Source organism: Suricata suricatta, chromosome 8 (assembly GCF_006229205.1).
Source record: "Suricata suricatta isolate VVHF042 chromosome 8, meerkat_22Aug2017_6uvM2_HiC, whole genome shotgun sequence".
Classification (NCBI taxonomy): domain Eukaryota; kingdom Metazoa; phylum Chordata; class Mammalia; order Carnivora; family Herpestidae; genus Suricata; species Suricata suricatta.
Genome location: NC_043707.1, coordinates 95,714,778 through 95,730,863, shown reverse-complemented (window position 1 = coordinate 95,730,863; position 16,086 = coordinate 95,714,778). Strand labels below are relative to the sequence as shown.

The following is a 16,086-nucleotide window of genomic DNA, read 5'->3' as shown; positions in this document are numbered from 1 at the left end:
CATCTTAGAAGCAGAGCTACAGAAAACCAAAATTGTTCCTAGCACATTAAAATATTATAAAAAGTTCCATTTCAGAAACAAATCTACCTTTATCCTGGAAGAGAAAAATCTTACTATCTGTGAGATCTTTGGCAAGTTACTTAATCTCTCTATCCCTTGGTTCCATCTATAAATGAGGATGACTGGGGGCGCCTGGGTGGCTCAGTCGGTTGGGTGTCCAACTTGGGCTCAGGTCATGATCTCACGGTTCGTGGGTTCAAGCCCCGCATCGTGCTCTGTGCTGACAGCTTAGAGCCTGCTTTGGATTCTGTGTCTGTCTCTCTGCCCCTCCCACACTCATGCTCTGCTTCAGTCTCAATAATAAATAAACATAAGAAATTAAAAACAAAGACGAGGATGACAATAGCACCTATCATTCATGTGTTAAAGAATTAGCACATGCAAACACTCAGAGCAGCGCCCAGCGCAGACGGCCATCAGTTACCATCACCCCCACTGCTGCCAAGGCATCATCACCATTCTCCCCACAACGTCCTCAATGTCAGCATCATCTACCAGAAAACTGGTTCACTTTGGTCTCTTTCATACGTTAATTTCCCCAATACTTCTGATGATATCACTCACCAAAGCTCACTTTACTGTGGAACCCATTTCTTGTCTCAACAACATTTTCCTGTCCATAATTAAAAAGTGCTCTTTTCCAATGGTTTCACCTAAACCATTCTCATTATCTGCCAATACCTCTCATAAAACCAAAAAACAAACAACAAAAAACCCTGACTTATTAAAAGTGTGTTATATGCCCTAACAAAGACAAACAGAAAGATTTCCATCACTTTGTAATTCAGTTTATTTTAAAGTTTTTTGACAGCCAACATGTCAGTTCCTCAATCAATAAGGCTTTAATAAACTTTCATGTACATATTTTTTCATATCCTAGATAAAGTTTTATCATAAGACTCAACATTAAAAGCTAAAAATCACTGCACTAAAAAATTAAATGAATACACAAAAGCCTGTCTTGCTTCTTTAGGTAACACAATGAGGCTCAAAGGAGGAGGTAAAGCGTGATGTGTACTTTATGAAAATTTACAATTATAACACACCTAGTCAATGAGATGTTCTCCTTATTTACTGGTTTTTTATTCTTAAATTACTAAGCAAAGCACTGAAGGTATTAACCCAAATAGAACAGAAAAACAGTTTGCTACGACAAAGGCTCAGATTACTAACCTGGAAAACTCGGAGACCTGGATTCTAGCATGGGCTCTTTTTTATTTTTTAAAATGTTTTTATTTATTTTTGAGAGATAGAGATAGCGCGAGCAGGGAAGGGTCAGAGAGAGAGCGAGACACAAAATCCGAAGACAGGTTCCAGGCTCTAAGCTGTCAGCACAGAGCCTGACGCAGGGCTTGAACTCACTAACTGTGAGATCATGACCTGAGTCAAAACGGGACACTTAACAGACGGAACCACCCTGGTGCCCCTAGCATGGGCTCTTCCTAACTAGGTTATAGGACAAATTGCTTTACCTCTTGGTACCCTAGTTCCCTATCTGTAATAGGATAAGGTTAGATTCTCTCCAACTGTCCTTCCTGCTCCAAAATCTATTATTTTAACTTGCTATTTTACAGAAAGTTTAGAATTTTAGTTCAGTGATGAAAGTAGATTTTATTTATTACCTATTTCTGTCACTAGATGGTGCTATGTGCATAGTTATCCATATTACTTGAAGAACCCATGAGGCAATCTCTCTCAACAGGAGCAGTTAGAAACTTTGGGGGCTAGACAATTCTTCCCTCTGTAGGGCTCTCCAGGCCTTTACAAGGTATTTAAGATACCTCCCTGCCACCCCCCCGCCACTGCATGCCCATTCATCAGGAATCTTTACTATCCTATCGCTGTGACAATCAAAACAATCTTATACAGTGCTCTACTAAACGGCTGTTCACTCCTGCATTAAAACCACTAACACAAAATTCATTTCCTTTTTCATACTTAAGAAACAGATACTAAAAAATAAAAATGATTTAGCTGTGAGTGAAATCAGTTATTTCTGTAAATGAGTATATAGTGTCAAATTATCTTTTCAGTGACAAGTGAGTCTATACACACAAAATCAAAGACTTAATTTGATTGTCAGCTGGTAACCAACATCTTGTTATTATTCTGTGATTAAATCACACCTTAGTCCAACCAGTTTTTACCAACCGTGTATTAGCCTTTCTGGTAATTTATATAATGACAAACTTAATGTCTTATAAATGAAGGATTTAAACCATAAAAATGTAAATATACAAAATAAGCTCATGCTCAATAACAAAGCAAAAAAGGGGGGCAGGAGACAAGCTGCCTATTCTCAAAGAGGCCTCTTGAGAAACTTGATTTTAATGAATTTCCCATAGTCTGTTTAGCCCGTGGCCTTAACATCACACAGACCTAATGGGACAGCACAGGACCGACAGACCCGTCTCACAGGGACAGCTCCCATTAACCAAGGTCACAAAATTGATATAAAAGCAGAATAGCACCTTATTAACTTGCAGCAATAACTCTAACTGGCAAAACTACCAAGGGTACAGAGCATTTGTGTCCTCAAGTCATCATGTGCTCTTTTAGGCATGGTACAAAGGACACCAGGCTATCATCAGAAGGTTGCCTAATAAGGATAGAATTAGGAATAAGATAATTATGTTCTGTGATTTGAATATTAAGTGGCAAGAAGTCAAGAAAGTCTGATGCATCAATGTTCAAAGAAAGGATATAAGCCACAAGTAAAAATCAAGTACAGGACATGCAAAATAACCATTTTTGGTAGGTATGGTCACGATTCCCAATTTTCAGACTAAAAACAAGTCTCAAAAAGGTTAAGTGATTTGCCTACAATCACACAAAGGAAGTAAGAGTTCAAATACATGTCAGTCTGACTTGAGTCCAAGATCCCAACCACTATGCTGGGTAAGATACGGAATCCTCAAAACTGCTAACAAAGAAGGCTCTACCATTATCTACTGACACCGGTACTCTTGAACTCTTATCTCGTTTTAGCCATACTGCATTTTTAACTGCTGGCTTAATTCAGGATTGTTTAATCTTTCCTTTTGCCTTTGAATGTGCTGTCCTCCGTGCCAGAAACACCCCCGTCAGCATATTCATCAGGATACTTAGTACTTAGCTTTCAGATGTCTGCTGTAAATATCTCCTCCTCAGTCCCATCTCTAGGCCAAGTTCTCATCCCTAGCTACTGTGACATTTCTGCTCTTCTCTTTCAGGGGATCCTGTGTATCTCTATCACAATACTTTAAACCATAAAAATTGTTTACTGAATGCCTTTTTAAAATTCAAATTCTGACGCCAAGAAGGCATCATGTAAGCCTGCACCCTAGAAGATGATACACCTACACCTAGGTCTCAGAGGGGTCTTCTAATAGCATGTGGTCACAAATATGAAAAAGAATGTGCCAATCAAAAGTAGGGGTTGGTCAGCCCCGAATCTGAAAAATGTGGTGGCAAATGCTGGCCACTTAAGTCTCACATTGAAAAAGTGAATATCCTAGCTAGCTGGACCTAATTCTTATTTATGGCAAAGTGGAGGGGAATACGACTGGAGTCCGTGAGATTGGTCACGAGGCTGGGACAGTTGTTCAGGTAGAATGCTAATGATGGAGACAGAGACATACTGAGACTTATTTTATAGATATAACTACTGACATTTGATGAAAGATTCCATGTGAATGATAAAGAATAAGGAAGTACTAAGGAGGACTTTAAATTTCTTCTAAAAGCAAGAGGTGGTATATATTCACTGGGGAAAGGAAGACTAGAAGTAGATGTGAGGGGAAATTAGGGATACAATGACTGTATTAGGTTTGAGATACTTGTGTAATACGGCAAATAACAGGTAGATATTTGGGGTTTTTAAATATTTTTTTCCTTTTAATGTATATTTTTGAGAGAGAGTCAGAATGTGAGTGGGGGAGGGGCAGAGAGAGAGGGAGAAACAGAACCTGAAGCAGGCTCCAGGCTCTGAGCTGTTTGTACAGAACCTGACATGGGGCTCGAACCCACAAACTGTGAGATCATGACCTGAGTTGAAGTCAAACATTTAACTGACTGAGTCACCCAGGTGCCCCTTATTTTGGTTTTAATTTTTTTGAGTATAGTTGAAACACTGGCATAATTTAAATACAATAATTAGAAGATCAGTGCTCTTATAACTAATTGTCTCTTTAATTGTATTACTTCTATAATGTTGGTTTTATTACTGTTCCTATCCTATAGATGAGGAAAGTGAAGTTTAGAAAGGATAGAAAACTCACCCAAGACCACACAGCTAGTACTCTAGAGCTGGCAAAGCATATGTCAAACTTAGGCAGTCAAGTTCCTGAGCTCACGCATTATCACTTTTGGCAGCTGACTGGGGACTCCAGAAAGGTTCAGTATTTGGTATTCAAGAAAAGAGGGCTGAGGTATAAGGTTCAAATAGAGAATCAAAGAAGGACTCCATAATGAATGGAATAACCCCACCACCCTCTCTTTCTAACCCTTAAACAATGACAGCCAGCTTTACAGGATTCTTCTGCAAAGGCACGTGAATAGCCACAGAAAAAAAGCCAATATATATTTCAACTAAAAGTTCCCAAAGAAAGGGCTCTCCTGGGCTATTCACTGCCCTATCGTCTTACAGTGAAGTCCACTATCCCCACCTGTATATGAACTCTGAAGAGTTTCTTAGTGCCTTCTTATAAACTATGGATGGACAATCATGAATTACAAACTTGGGGATGTACACTTCCATCCATGAGAGTAACTGGTATTGGACTCATCCACTCTATAAATAACCAAAAAGCTAGACATGTGCCTTATGAACTACATAAAGCAAACATTTTCAAGTACTGGACAAGAGACAAGACAGGACTGTGATTCTTTTATTTTTTTAATGTTTAATGTTTATTTATTTTTGAGAGAGAGACTGAGTGCAAGTGGGGAGACACAGAAGCTGAAGCAGGCTTCAGGCTCTGAGCTGTCAGCAAAGAGTCCAATGCAGGGCTCAAACTCACAAACCATGAGATCATGACCTCAGCTGAGGTCGGACACTTAACTGACTGAGCCACCCAGGTGCCCCAAGACTGATTCTGACATAGAGAGAAATACTATGTACTGTGATCCCCAGCTTTGCTCCTACTCTCTTGGCCTGGGGGCAGTTTCCTGACCACAATGTAAGGGGGTAGAACCCAAGCAGAGCATGGTAAGTTTGTCCAAGCTAAGGACGTAGGAAGACAAAAGTTTAGTGCTTCAGGAGTAGTAAGAATTTATGGCTTAAAACATCAGAAAGAAGCTCACCGCAGAAAGTGGCAGAGTTTTCTTGGGTACCTTAAACTAGATTTCATCACAATTAAAAATGTTTGCTCTGCAAAAAACAAACCAAAAAAACAAAAAACCAGAAAAAAACAACAATACAAAAAAACAAAAATAAAAGTTTGCTTAAAAAAAGATGAGCCACAGATGAGGAAAAACTTCTTTTAAAAATATTTTAATGGTTATTTTTGCGGGAAAGAGAGACAGAATGTGAGCGGGGGAGGGGTGGAGAGAGACAGAATTTGAAGCAGTCTCCAGGCTCTGAGCTGTCAGCAGGGAGCCCTAGGCGGTGCTCGAACTCACAACCACAAGATCATGACCTGAGCTGAAGTCAAACGCTTAACCAACTGAGCCACCCAGGCGCCCTAAGGAAAACCTATTTTCAAATCACAAACCAACAAATGACTGTATCCACAATACGTAAAGAACACTCTAAAGTCCACTATAAGAAAAGAGAAAATACTATCAGATTATAGAGGGAAAAAAATTGAATGATACTTAACCAAGGAAGAATAGACATAACACATAAGCACATAATAAAAACATTAGTCAGGTTATAAAAGATTAAATCTTCCATAACAAGAAATCAATTGTCTAAACCTAATGAGTCATGAAATCACAAAATAAACACATCATGTGGAAATATAGAGGTAAATAACTAAAGAAGGTAAGGTGACTTTCATTTCTGGGATGTAGGGCACATGGGCAGTGAGGACTGTTATTTCCCAATATGAGTTTACAATACTAAATGACCTTCTATACTATAATGAAATGTGTGGCTATACCGCAAATATATACATATTTTTAAAGGGGAATATGGTTCATAGTGTCAAATGCTACTAAGAGAAAGAACAAGATGAAGGTAAAAAAGTAAGTATGGTATTTGACAACATGGAGGTGACAAGTTGATATTGTGAAATATAATTGTGGTGGAGGGATAAGATCAGAAAAAAACTGGAGAATGGACTTTGAAATCATACACATCTGGGTTCGAATTATGATTTTACCATTCTGCGCCTATAAGAAAGTAACTTAACCTGTCTGGGCTTCAGTTCCTCTATCAATAAAATGGAGATAATGATAATAATAACTACTTCATGGAGCTACTAAGGGATAAGGTTAGACAACACACAAAATTTACAAAATTACATTCAGGTATTAGAATGTATTAAGTATTGGGGCGCCTGGGTGGCTCATTTGGTTGAGTGTCTGACTTTGGCTCAGGTCATCTCACAGTTCATGTGTTCAAGCCCCACAATGGGCTCTGTGCTGATAGCTGGGAGCCTGGGGTCTGCTTCAGAGTCTGTGTCTCCCTCTCTCTCTGACCTTCCCTCGATTGTGCTGTCTCTCCCCCTCTCTCAAAAATGAACATTAAAAAAAAAGAATATAGTAAGTATTAAATGCCAGATAATGGAGTTATTATCTAAATAGGTGATATCATAGAATAAATGGTAGTATAAATATATTATTTGAGGTTATTAAACTGTTGCTCCCTTTTGATAGGAAATAAAAACTTGTACTCAGAGATGGCGTTTTTGTATCCTAAGTGCTCCATAACAAAGATATTACCTGTATCACTAAGTATTCATGACTTAACATCTGTAGCAGTATCATTTTCTCCTCTGAACTAAATATAATATCACAACTGGCAAAAGGTAATCTAGTCCATAACATAATATTTTAATGTGCTTTAGAAAATTAAATGATAGTTGTCTCTATCCAGATGTGCTTTCTTAAAAAATGTATGGTTTACATATTATAAATAATCCAAAGAATATCAATATTTACTAACCTAATTCCATTCTTTTTTAAATGAAACAGAAAATTTAACTTACCTAGTCACCCAAAAACACAAAACTGGCATTGGATCACTCAAAGCGGTAATTCCCAAGCCTGCCTAGATAGCAGAATCACCTGGTGGTTTCTAAACATACTTAGATTCAGGATCTCATCATCTAGCTACTGACTGAGAATTTCCAAGCATGGGGCCTAGAATATGTATTTTTAAAATCTACTGAGAAAAACATATTTTAAAAAAAGTCAATCTCAAAAAAAATAGCCAATAAAAAGGAAACATCCTCAACTTTATTACTAGGCAAGAAAATGCAAATTTTTAATTAAAAGCAATGAGGTTCCCTTTTTTGTCCAAATTAACAAAAATTAAAGATAACTGAAAACAGTGCTGATATGCACATAAATAAAGAATATTCTGATATGTCACTGGTTAAGATTTGCTACAACATTCTGTAATAATAGGAAGTATTGTTCTGTTTTGTTTTTTAAGAGAGAGGGAAAGTATGAGTTAGGAATGGGTGGAGGAAGAGGGAGAGAGAGAACCAAGCAGACTCCATGCCCTGTGTAGAGCTCTATCGCCTGAATCTCACAACTGTGAGATCATGACTTCAGTTGAAATCAATAGTCAGATAGTTAACCAACTGAGCCATCCAGGCACCCCTGGGAGTATCTTTTAAAAATAAAAAGGCAGGGGCGCCTGGGTGGCTCAGTGGGTTGACCCTCCGACTTCGGCTCAGGTCAGATCTCACGTTCGTGGGTTCGAGCCCCGCCTCAGGCTCTGTGCTGACAGCTAGCTCAGAGCCTGGAGCCTGCTTCTGGTTCTGTGTCTCCTTCTCTCTCTGCCCCTCCCCCTCTCATGCTCTGTCTCTCTCTGTATCAAAAATAAAATAAAACATTAAAAAAAATAAAAATAAATAAAATAAAAAGGCAATGCCAGAAAACTATAAGAAACATAAGGACATGTGTATAAGAATGTCAAATGCAGAATTATTTGCAACTTGTTAAACAGTAACAAAAAACTCTGGAAATAACCCAAAAGTTCATTAATAGGTACATGATTAAATGAATTAGTGACATTATAGAATATTGAATTGCTATTAAAAAAACTAAGTTAGAGACTTCTAACAATGATGGAGTAAATAAATTATAGCACAACAGTGTTCCTATCAAACACAATTAGAAAATCTATTAAATGAAAGGTACTAAGAGGTAAAAACTTTCAGTTATATAATAAATAAATCATGGGGATATCATGTTCAGCATAGGAAATAGAGTCAATAATACTGTAGTAACTCTGGCAACAGACGGTAACTATACTTACCATGAGGATTATTTTGCAATGTATAAAAATACTGAATCAATAGGACATACACCTGAAACCAATAGAATACTGTATGTCAATTTTACTTCAACAAAAAAAAAGGAAATCTGGATAAAATATAAATAATACTTGTTCCAAGGTACCAGAGTTACCAAGTCAGCCGATACTAGAAAAGCCAAAATCCAGGAAGAAGGAAAGCTCAGGGAGATGAGTCTCATCTGTGTGTTGCTCTTGCTTTCAGCAAAATCTATTAAATTCTAAGAAGTGATGAGCCAAAGGCTGAGAAAACTAGCAAAACTCAAAGAAAGCCAAGCAGAAAGAGGTGACTAAGGAGCATTTACGGCTGTCTGGCAGGACTGAGGAGCCAAAACTTATAAGTCAGGCTTGGCAAGGCAGCCAAATTTGAGAAGTCAAGATTTGAAAGACAGGAGGGCAAAGACAGCACCAGATGCCAGTTCACCAAGGCACCTATCAATTCTAAAGCTGCACAGGGCACTTTTTAAAAATAAAACATGAATGAAAACGGAGATTTCAACATCCTCATAGTGCTGGCAGATCAAAAAACTGAAGTTCAAAAACCACTGCAGAGAAGGAACTTAGTCAATACTCCATGCCTTCAGTAGACCTCCTGAACAGCAATACGCTTATAAATGAAGGTGAAGTAGAAGCAAATTGAAACTAAGGAAGACTCAGCTCAGGCTGTGACCGACTGATGTAATCTGCTCTTTTCTAGTTGTTCTCCAGACTGAAGGGGGAAACCCCGAGGATGGAAGAAATTATCATTCAGAGCCAATAGTACTGTTCATGTGAAATGTTCAGAATTCAGTCAAAAATGGGCAAAGCATACCAAGAAACAAGATCAAAGGCAAAAATAAAAACAGACAAGAGAAACAGATCAAAGATAATAAAAATAATAGTTAATAAACATGAAGTTTAAAAAATTATGATAAACATATTCAAGAAAATATGAAGAAAATTATGACAAAACAGAGAATTTCACCAGAGGACTAAAATTTATAAAGAGAATCAAATGAAAATTCCAGAATGGAAAAATACAATAACTAAAATTTAAAAGTCAAAGATAAGTTTATGGCATAATGGACACAGCTCAAAGTACAAGACAGTGACAGAAAATACACACGCTAAAATGTGTGTTATCTGTGGAAACCATGAGCCAGATCTGCTAATAGTCAGATTATTTTAATCTTAGGTACTGGCACATCCCAACCATCTGCACTATTCTCAGGTGTGACAGTTTAGGAGTGAATATGGTTTGAACTTACTCATGTTTAGAGGGTGTCTGAAACTGAGAACTAGGCAGATCTATCTACTCAGGGCCTAAGCATGGCCCTAAAGTAAATTGCCTGAAGAAACTGGATCCCAAATATTACAGCTGGAGAACTTTTAAAACATGCCCATATTCAAGTGGAGATCAAAGAAGCTCAACTAAAAGAACGATGGACTGAGCAAAACTTCTTTTTCAAAAAAGGGCTGCCTTGAAAATTATGACTTAAACTTTGGAAGAACTAAGGCGAATGGCAGTGGGAGGAACCACAACATGTCAAACTCCTTAAATAAAAATACATTAACTTTTGGGGTTCCTGGGTGGCTCAGGCAGTGAAACATCTGACTTCCATTCAGGTTATGACCTCATGGTTTCTGAGTTCCAGCCTCTTGAGTTGAAGCCCCGCATCGGGCTCTGGGCTGTCACCTCTCTCTCAAAAATAAAAAAACATATTAAGTCTTTAAAAATTTTTTAATGTTTATTTATTTTTGAGAGAGAGACAGAGTACAAACAAGGAAGGGGCAGAGAGGGAGACACTGAATCTGAAGCAGGCTCCAGGGTCTGAGCTGTCAGCACAGAGCCCAACGCAGGCTTGAACACATGAGGCTGGAACTCACAAACTGTGAGGTCATAACCTGAGCTGAAGTCGGATGCTCACCAACTGAGCCACCCACATGCCCCTCTATTAACTTTTAATATATCTGTAGAACACAGTATCCTCGAGACATTAAGAATATAGTAAGGGAGACGGGCACCTGGGTGGCTTAGATGGTTAAGTCTCCGATGCTTTGTTTTGCCTCAGGGCACAATGTCACAGTTTCATGAATTCAAGCCCCCACGTTGGGTTCTACGCTGGTAGTGCCGGAGCCTGCTTGGGATTCTCTCCCTCCCTCCCTCTCTGTCCCTCCCCACTCATGTTGTCTCTGTCTCTCTCAAAATAAATAAATAAACTTTTAAAAGATACATATATGGTAAAGGTAACAAACTGATGGCTGACAACAGAGAGGGGGGTAAGGGTAGAGGCAAAACCGACGAAGGAGCAAGACCAGTTATCGAATGACTAAGCCACAGAATGAAAGGTACACCATAGAGAATACAGTCAGTGGTACTATGACAGCATCGCATGGTGACAGAAAGGAGCTACACTCATGGTGAGCATATACAGAGTTGTAGAATTTCTGTCTTGTATACATTAAAATGTAATATTGTGTCAACTTCACTTCAATAAAAAAATACAAAATACAAATATATATGTATATTTCAACAAATAATGTTGAAAATCTAAACAAAACATAACTTCCTAGAAAAATAAAACTTATAAAAACTGACACAAAACAGAAAAATTTGAATAGTTCTAGATCTATTAAAGACATTGAATCCATAACTAAAGGCCATCCCACAAAGAAATCTGTAGGCCCAGGGCACCTAATTGGCTCCGTTGTTTAGTGTCCAATTCTTGATCTTGGCTCAGGTCATGTTCTCAGCTCAGGTCATGATCTCGCAATTCGTGAGTCCAAGCCTCCTATCAGGCTTGGTCAGTGCAGAGCCTGCTTGGGATTCCCTCTCTTCCCTCCCTTGCTCACTTGCACACTCTCTCTCTCTCAAAATAAATAAATAAACTTAAAAAAAAAAAAGAAATCCATATGGCTTTTACCCACTTCCAAACATTTAGAAATAAATATCACTAATGTTACACAAACTCTTGGAGAAAAGAAAAAAACACTTCCCAACTCATTTTATGAAACCGACATAATCTCGATACCAAAACCTGACAGTACCTTACAAGGAAAGAAAATGCCAGGACATTATCTCTTAGGAATATAGATACAAACATTCTGTTCTAAGCTAAACATTAGCAAACCAACTTCAGGAATATATTGGAAGAACAATGTAACTGATAAAATTGGATGTATTACGAAAATAAAAGTTGTCCTAATGTGTAAAAAAATCAATATAGTTTGCCATATTAAGAGATTAAAAGAGAAAAATTAGTCATCAATATAAAAATTTGACAAAATTCGCTATTCATAATTTTTAAAAAGTCTCTTAGCAGATTGGAAATAGAAGAGAAACTCTTCTAAAAAGTCAGATTAAAAGAAAAACCACTTAGACATCAATCAGAAGGGTGAAGATGGTCATGAAGAAACAAAGGTGCTCACCATCAACATTGTGCTGAAATTTCCGATCCTTACAGTAAGGTAAAAACAACAACAACAACAACAAAACCAGAAAGTACACATATTGGAAAGGAAGAACTAAATCTGTCAGTATTCACAGGCAGCATAAATGTGTATAAATAAGATCTAAAGGAATCTACACACTAGAATTACACATTAGAATTAAGTGAATTTAGCAAGATTGTTAGACACAAGGTCATTTATAAAAACAAAGTGCATTTCTATATATGAGGAAGTTTATTATTTCTTTTAATGTTTTAGTTATTTTTGAGACAGAGATAGAGTATGAGTGGGGTATGGACAAAGAGAGAGGGAGACACAGAGTCTAAAGCAGGCTCCAGGCTCTGAGCTGTCAGTATAGAGCCCTATACAGGGCTTGAACTCATGAACCATGAGACCATGATCTAAGTCGAAGTCAGACACCCAACTGACTGAGCCACCCAGGCGCCCCATGAGGAAGTTTATTTTTTAAATAACACTTTACGGTTAAAATGTCAAATATTTAGCAGTAAATCTAACAAAAGATGTATAACTCCTATACACAGACACACATAAATATTTGAAAACATCACTAAAATTATAAGAACATCTATATAAATGAACAAATATATCACTCATGGATTGGAATAGTATTATTTTTTTAAGTGTTTGTTTATTTTGAGAGAGAGAGAGCACAGGGTAGGAGCAGAGAGAGGGGGAGAAAAAGCAGAGAGAGAGAGGGAGAGAGAGAGAATCCCAAGTAGGTTCCATGCAGTCAGTGCAGAGCCTGATGCGGGGCTTAATCTCACACCCCTGAGCTGAAATCCAGAGTGGGATGCTCAACCAACTGAGCCACCAACACTTTCCAGGGAGACTCAATATTATTGACAGTAGTCAACTATCTCCAAATTCACCCGGTTCCAATCAAAATCCCAAGCATGTAATTTGGTAAGCTGATCCTGAAATTCATATGGAAAGGAAAGGACTAAGACTAGCCAAGTCAACCTTGCAGGACAACACTGGAGGACAGAAGTCATCAGATATCATGTCTTACTACCAAGTTACAATGACAATGTGGTATTGGCCAAGAGACAGATAACAGGCCAAGAGAATACAACAGGGAGTCCAGAAATAGACTTCTGTGTAGCTCCCACATTTATGGCAGAGACACTGAAGAATAATGGAAAAAGATAACTCTTCAATAAACAGTCCTGAGGCTATTAGACATCCACACGGGAAAAAATTATCTTGACTTCTACCTCATATTATATTTTAAAAAGCTAACAAAATAATAAGCTTCTTGGAAATAAAACAGGAACAATTTATTGAAACAGACCAAGATTTCTTAACCAGAACACAAAACACTCTTACCTTTACAGCCAATCTGTGATCAACTATTTGGGAACCTCTTAACCTATGCAGTCAGATAATTCACTTAATTCTCATTACATAACATTCAAATAACTGCTTTTGCTTTTGTGAATAGTATCTTCATTTATGAAATTAAATTCATATAGCTCCTAAGTAGAAGCTCATATAATAGTTAATTTTTATAGCTAGGACTTTTTAACAACTACTGGAAACTCAACAAAGAATCAAATACAATTTAAATTTAATGTACAAAGTTGCATTGTTTTTACTCATCTTTAAAAATTCAGCTTTATTTCTAATATTAAATTCTACTAATAATACTGTTATCACAGATAAAAAATAGGAGCCAGGTATGAAGTACCCTGTAAAGGAGACACGAAGAAAGCCAACCTAAACCATAGTAAAGGCCTAGGGCTGCTCTCTGTGGCTAGCAAAAGTAACTCATTAGCTGCAACAAAAATAACCTCAAAGACACAGAGTAGTAAGTCTGCTCCTCTACCATTTATTTAAACGGTGAAAATTCAGTCTGCTCATCTAGGATCATAGTACAGTAGCATAAACACCTTTCTCTGAGGGAGGAAAAACAGTCTTAAATTATTTTATTCAAAAAAGCCTCCTGAGCTCAGTGAAACAAGAGAGAAAAGTAAAATAAAGATAGTATGTGTTTCCAGAGGGCACAAATTTAAAACAGTATTAATGAAAAATTTCATACAATCCAGCCCTCATTCTCTGCTCATACCACAGCTCATTAAGACAATGTATATTTATCTTTTACTGTGTGAAGGACACTGTGTAGTCTCTACTACTAATCATCTTACCTTTGCTGCAAGCTGCAATCCAATTTTGTCAGCTTCAGCCTCCAATGTTCTACTGTATGGTCTATCAAACATATACTAAGAAGAAACAAGAAAGAGAAGTTCCATTAAGGATATCTGTTTCACAACAAAAGAAGTAACAAAGGGGTATTTTTAAAATTAATTTCATGGAGTATCTAGGACATAGGTTTTGTGCTCACCATGCCCGGCACTTAAAGAACACCATGGTAGGGGCACCTGGGTGGCTCAGTTGGTTAAGTATCTGACTCTCAATTTCGGTCCAGGTCATGACCTCACAGTTTAAGCCCTGCCTCAGGCTCTGCGCTGACAGTGTAGGGCCTGCTTGAGATTCTCTCTCTGCCCTTTCCCCTTTCTCGCTCTTGCTCTCTCTCTCAAATAAATAAACATTAAAAAAAAAAAAGAAAGAAAGAACACCATGGTATAAAACATAAAGTACAGTCTTTATTTCCTCCATCAGAGATTAATATTTTCAAAACATAGAAAGAATATTTTAAAAACTATGCCTACAGACTTCTCGAGAGTCCATAGTATCATACAGAGTAGTGGTCCCCTTTACCCACAGTTCCAATTTCCACAGTTTGAGCTTCCCACTCAACTGCTGTCTGGAAGCAGATGCTCCTCCCCACATACTGGCAGAAGGTCTAGAGCAGCCTAACACCGCGTCACAGCCCACATGGCTCCCATTACTCCATCTCACCGCACAGGCAGTTCATCATCTCATATCATCACAAGCGGACCGTGAACACACTATAAGAGGATACTCTGAGAAGGCCACACTCACATAACTTTTTTTTACAGTATATTATTATAATTGTTCTATTTTATTATTAGTTATTGTTGTTCATCTCCTACTGTGCTTAACTTATAAACTTTTATCACAGGTATGTATGTATAGTCCATACTACAAATAGGAATCCACGGGGGTCTTGGACTACATCTCACCCTCCCTCCCACCCACTGATAATATTGGAGGAGGGGCTACTACTATCCAGGTGTCCCTCTCTTTCAAAAAGTTTGCCTTATGCTATTTTGCTTTTACAAAAGACCTATATTAGTACCTGTTTTCACTAACCAAAAGAAATCCAAAGAGTACGTTTGCCTTTATGGAAAAGCCTAAAAGTGAAGTGACATAACATGAACTTAAGGAAGGGGAGGACACCTGCACTTCTACCTTCCCACTTACAACCTCTACCTTCTGTGCAGAGGATTCCCTAAGAAAGCTTCTTAACGCAAGCTTTTAATATGACCAAGGAACATTCTGATCTTGCAAGTTTTAAAAGAAAATTGAAAAAATAAGGCTATATAATAACCACTGACACTACTAGAGAATTTATTTCAGTTAGAAAATTAACCAGAGAGCAGAATTGTCTTTCTTTGATAAATTATCTTAATTCCATCTTTCTTTTCTAAATATTGATTAGTTAGGAAAATGAAATTTTCTTCCAACTTCAATAAAAAAATATAAATAGATACCGTAACTTTAACTTTCCTAACTGCTTGTATTTATGTGAATGTTTTCCAGTTAAATTCTAATTTTCAGTAAGTACTAAAATTTGTAGGAGATGGATCAATAAGCAGGACTTTTGAGAACACAGTAATTAATAGGGAAAACAATTTCTCAGAGGTAGCTACATGTCAGTGATGTCTAGAAGTAATATAATCAATCTAGTATATGACCACTAAATAAGACTTTCTTCCTTCTCGATCATGCCTTTTTTAGGCTGTTGAACTATATTATATAGTGTCTTCACTCTCAATGAGTAGTCTGCAGGGGTCCATCAAGTCTACTGACAGTATAACTGGTTTAAAATACTGGCTTTTTAGAAGATGTGGTATATATTCACGATGGAGTACTACATGGCAATGAGAGGGAATGATATATGGCCCTTCGTAGGAAAGTGGATGGACCTTGAGGGTGTCATGCTGAGCGAAGTAAGCCAGGCAGAGAAGGACAGAAACCATATG

At 37.6% G+C, this 16,086-nt stretch overlaps 1 protein-coding gene across 1 annotated transcript in view; it reads right to left on the bottom strand.

The window, feature by feature from the left end:
- The window catches only part of OMA1 (OMA1 zinc metallopeptidase), a 79,859-nt gene that overhangs the window by 41,244 nt on the left and 22,529 nt on the right, over positions 1-16,086 (bottom strand). The window contains exon 7 of the mRNA XM_029949054.1: positions 14,104-14,178. Within this exon, the coding sequence (XP_029804914.1) occupies positions 14,104-14,178 (75 nt within the window). The remainder of the gene's footprint in view (positions 1-14,103; positions 14,179-16,086) is intronic.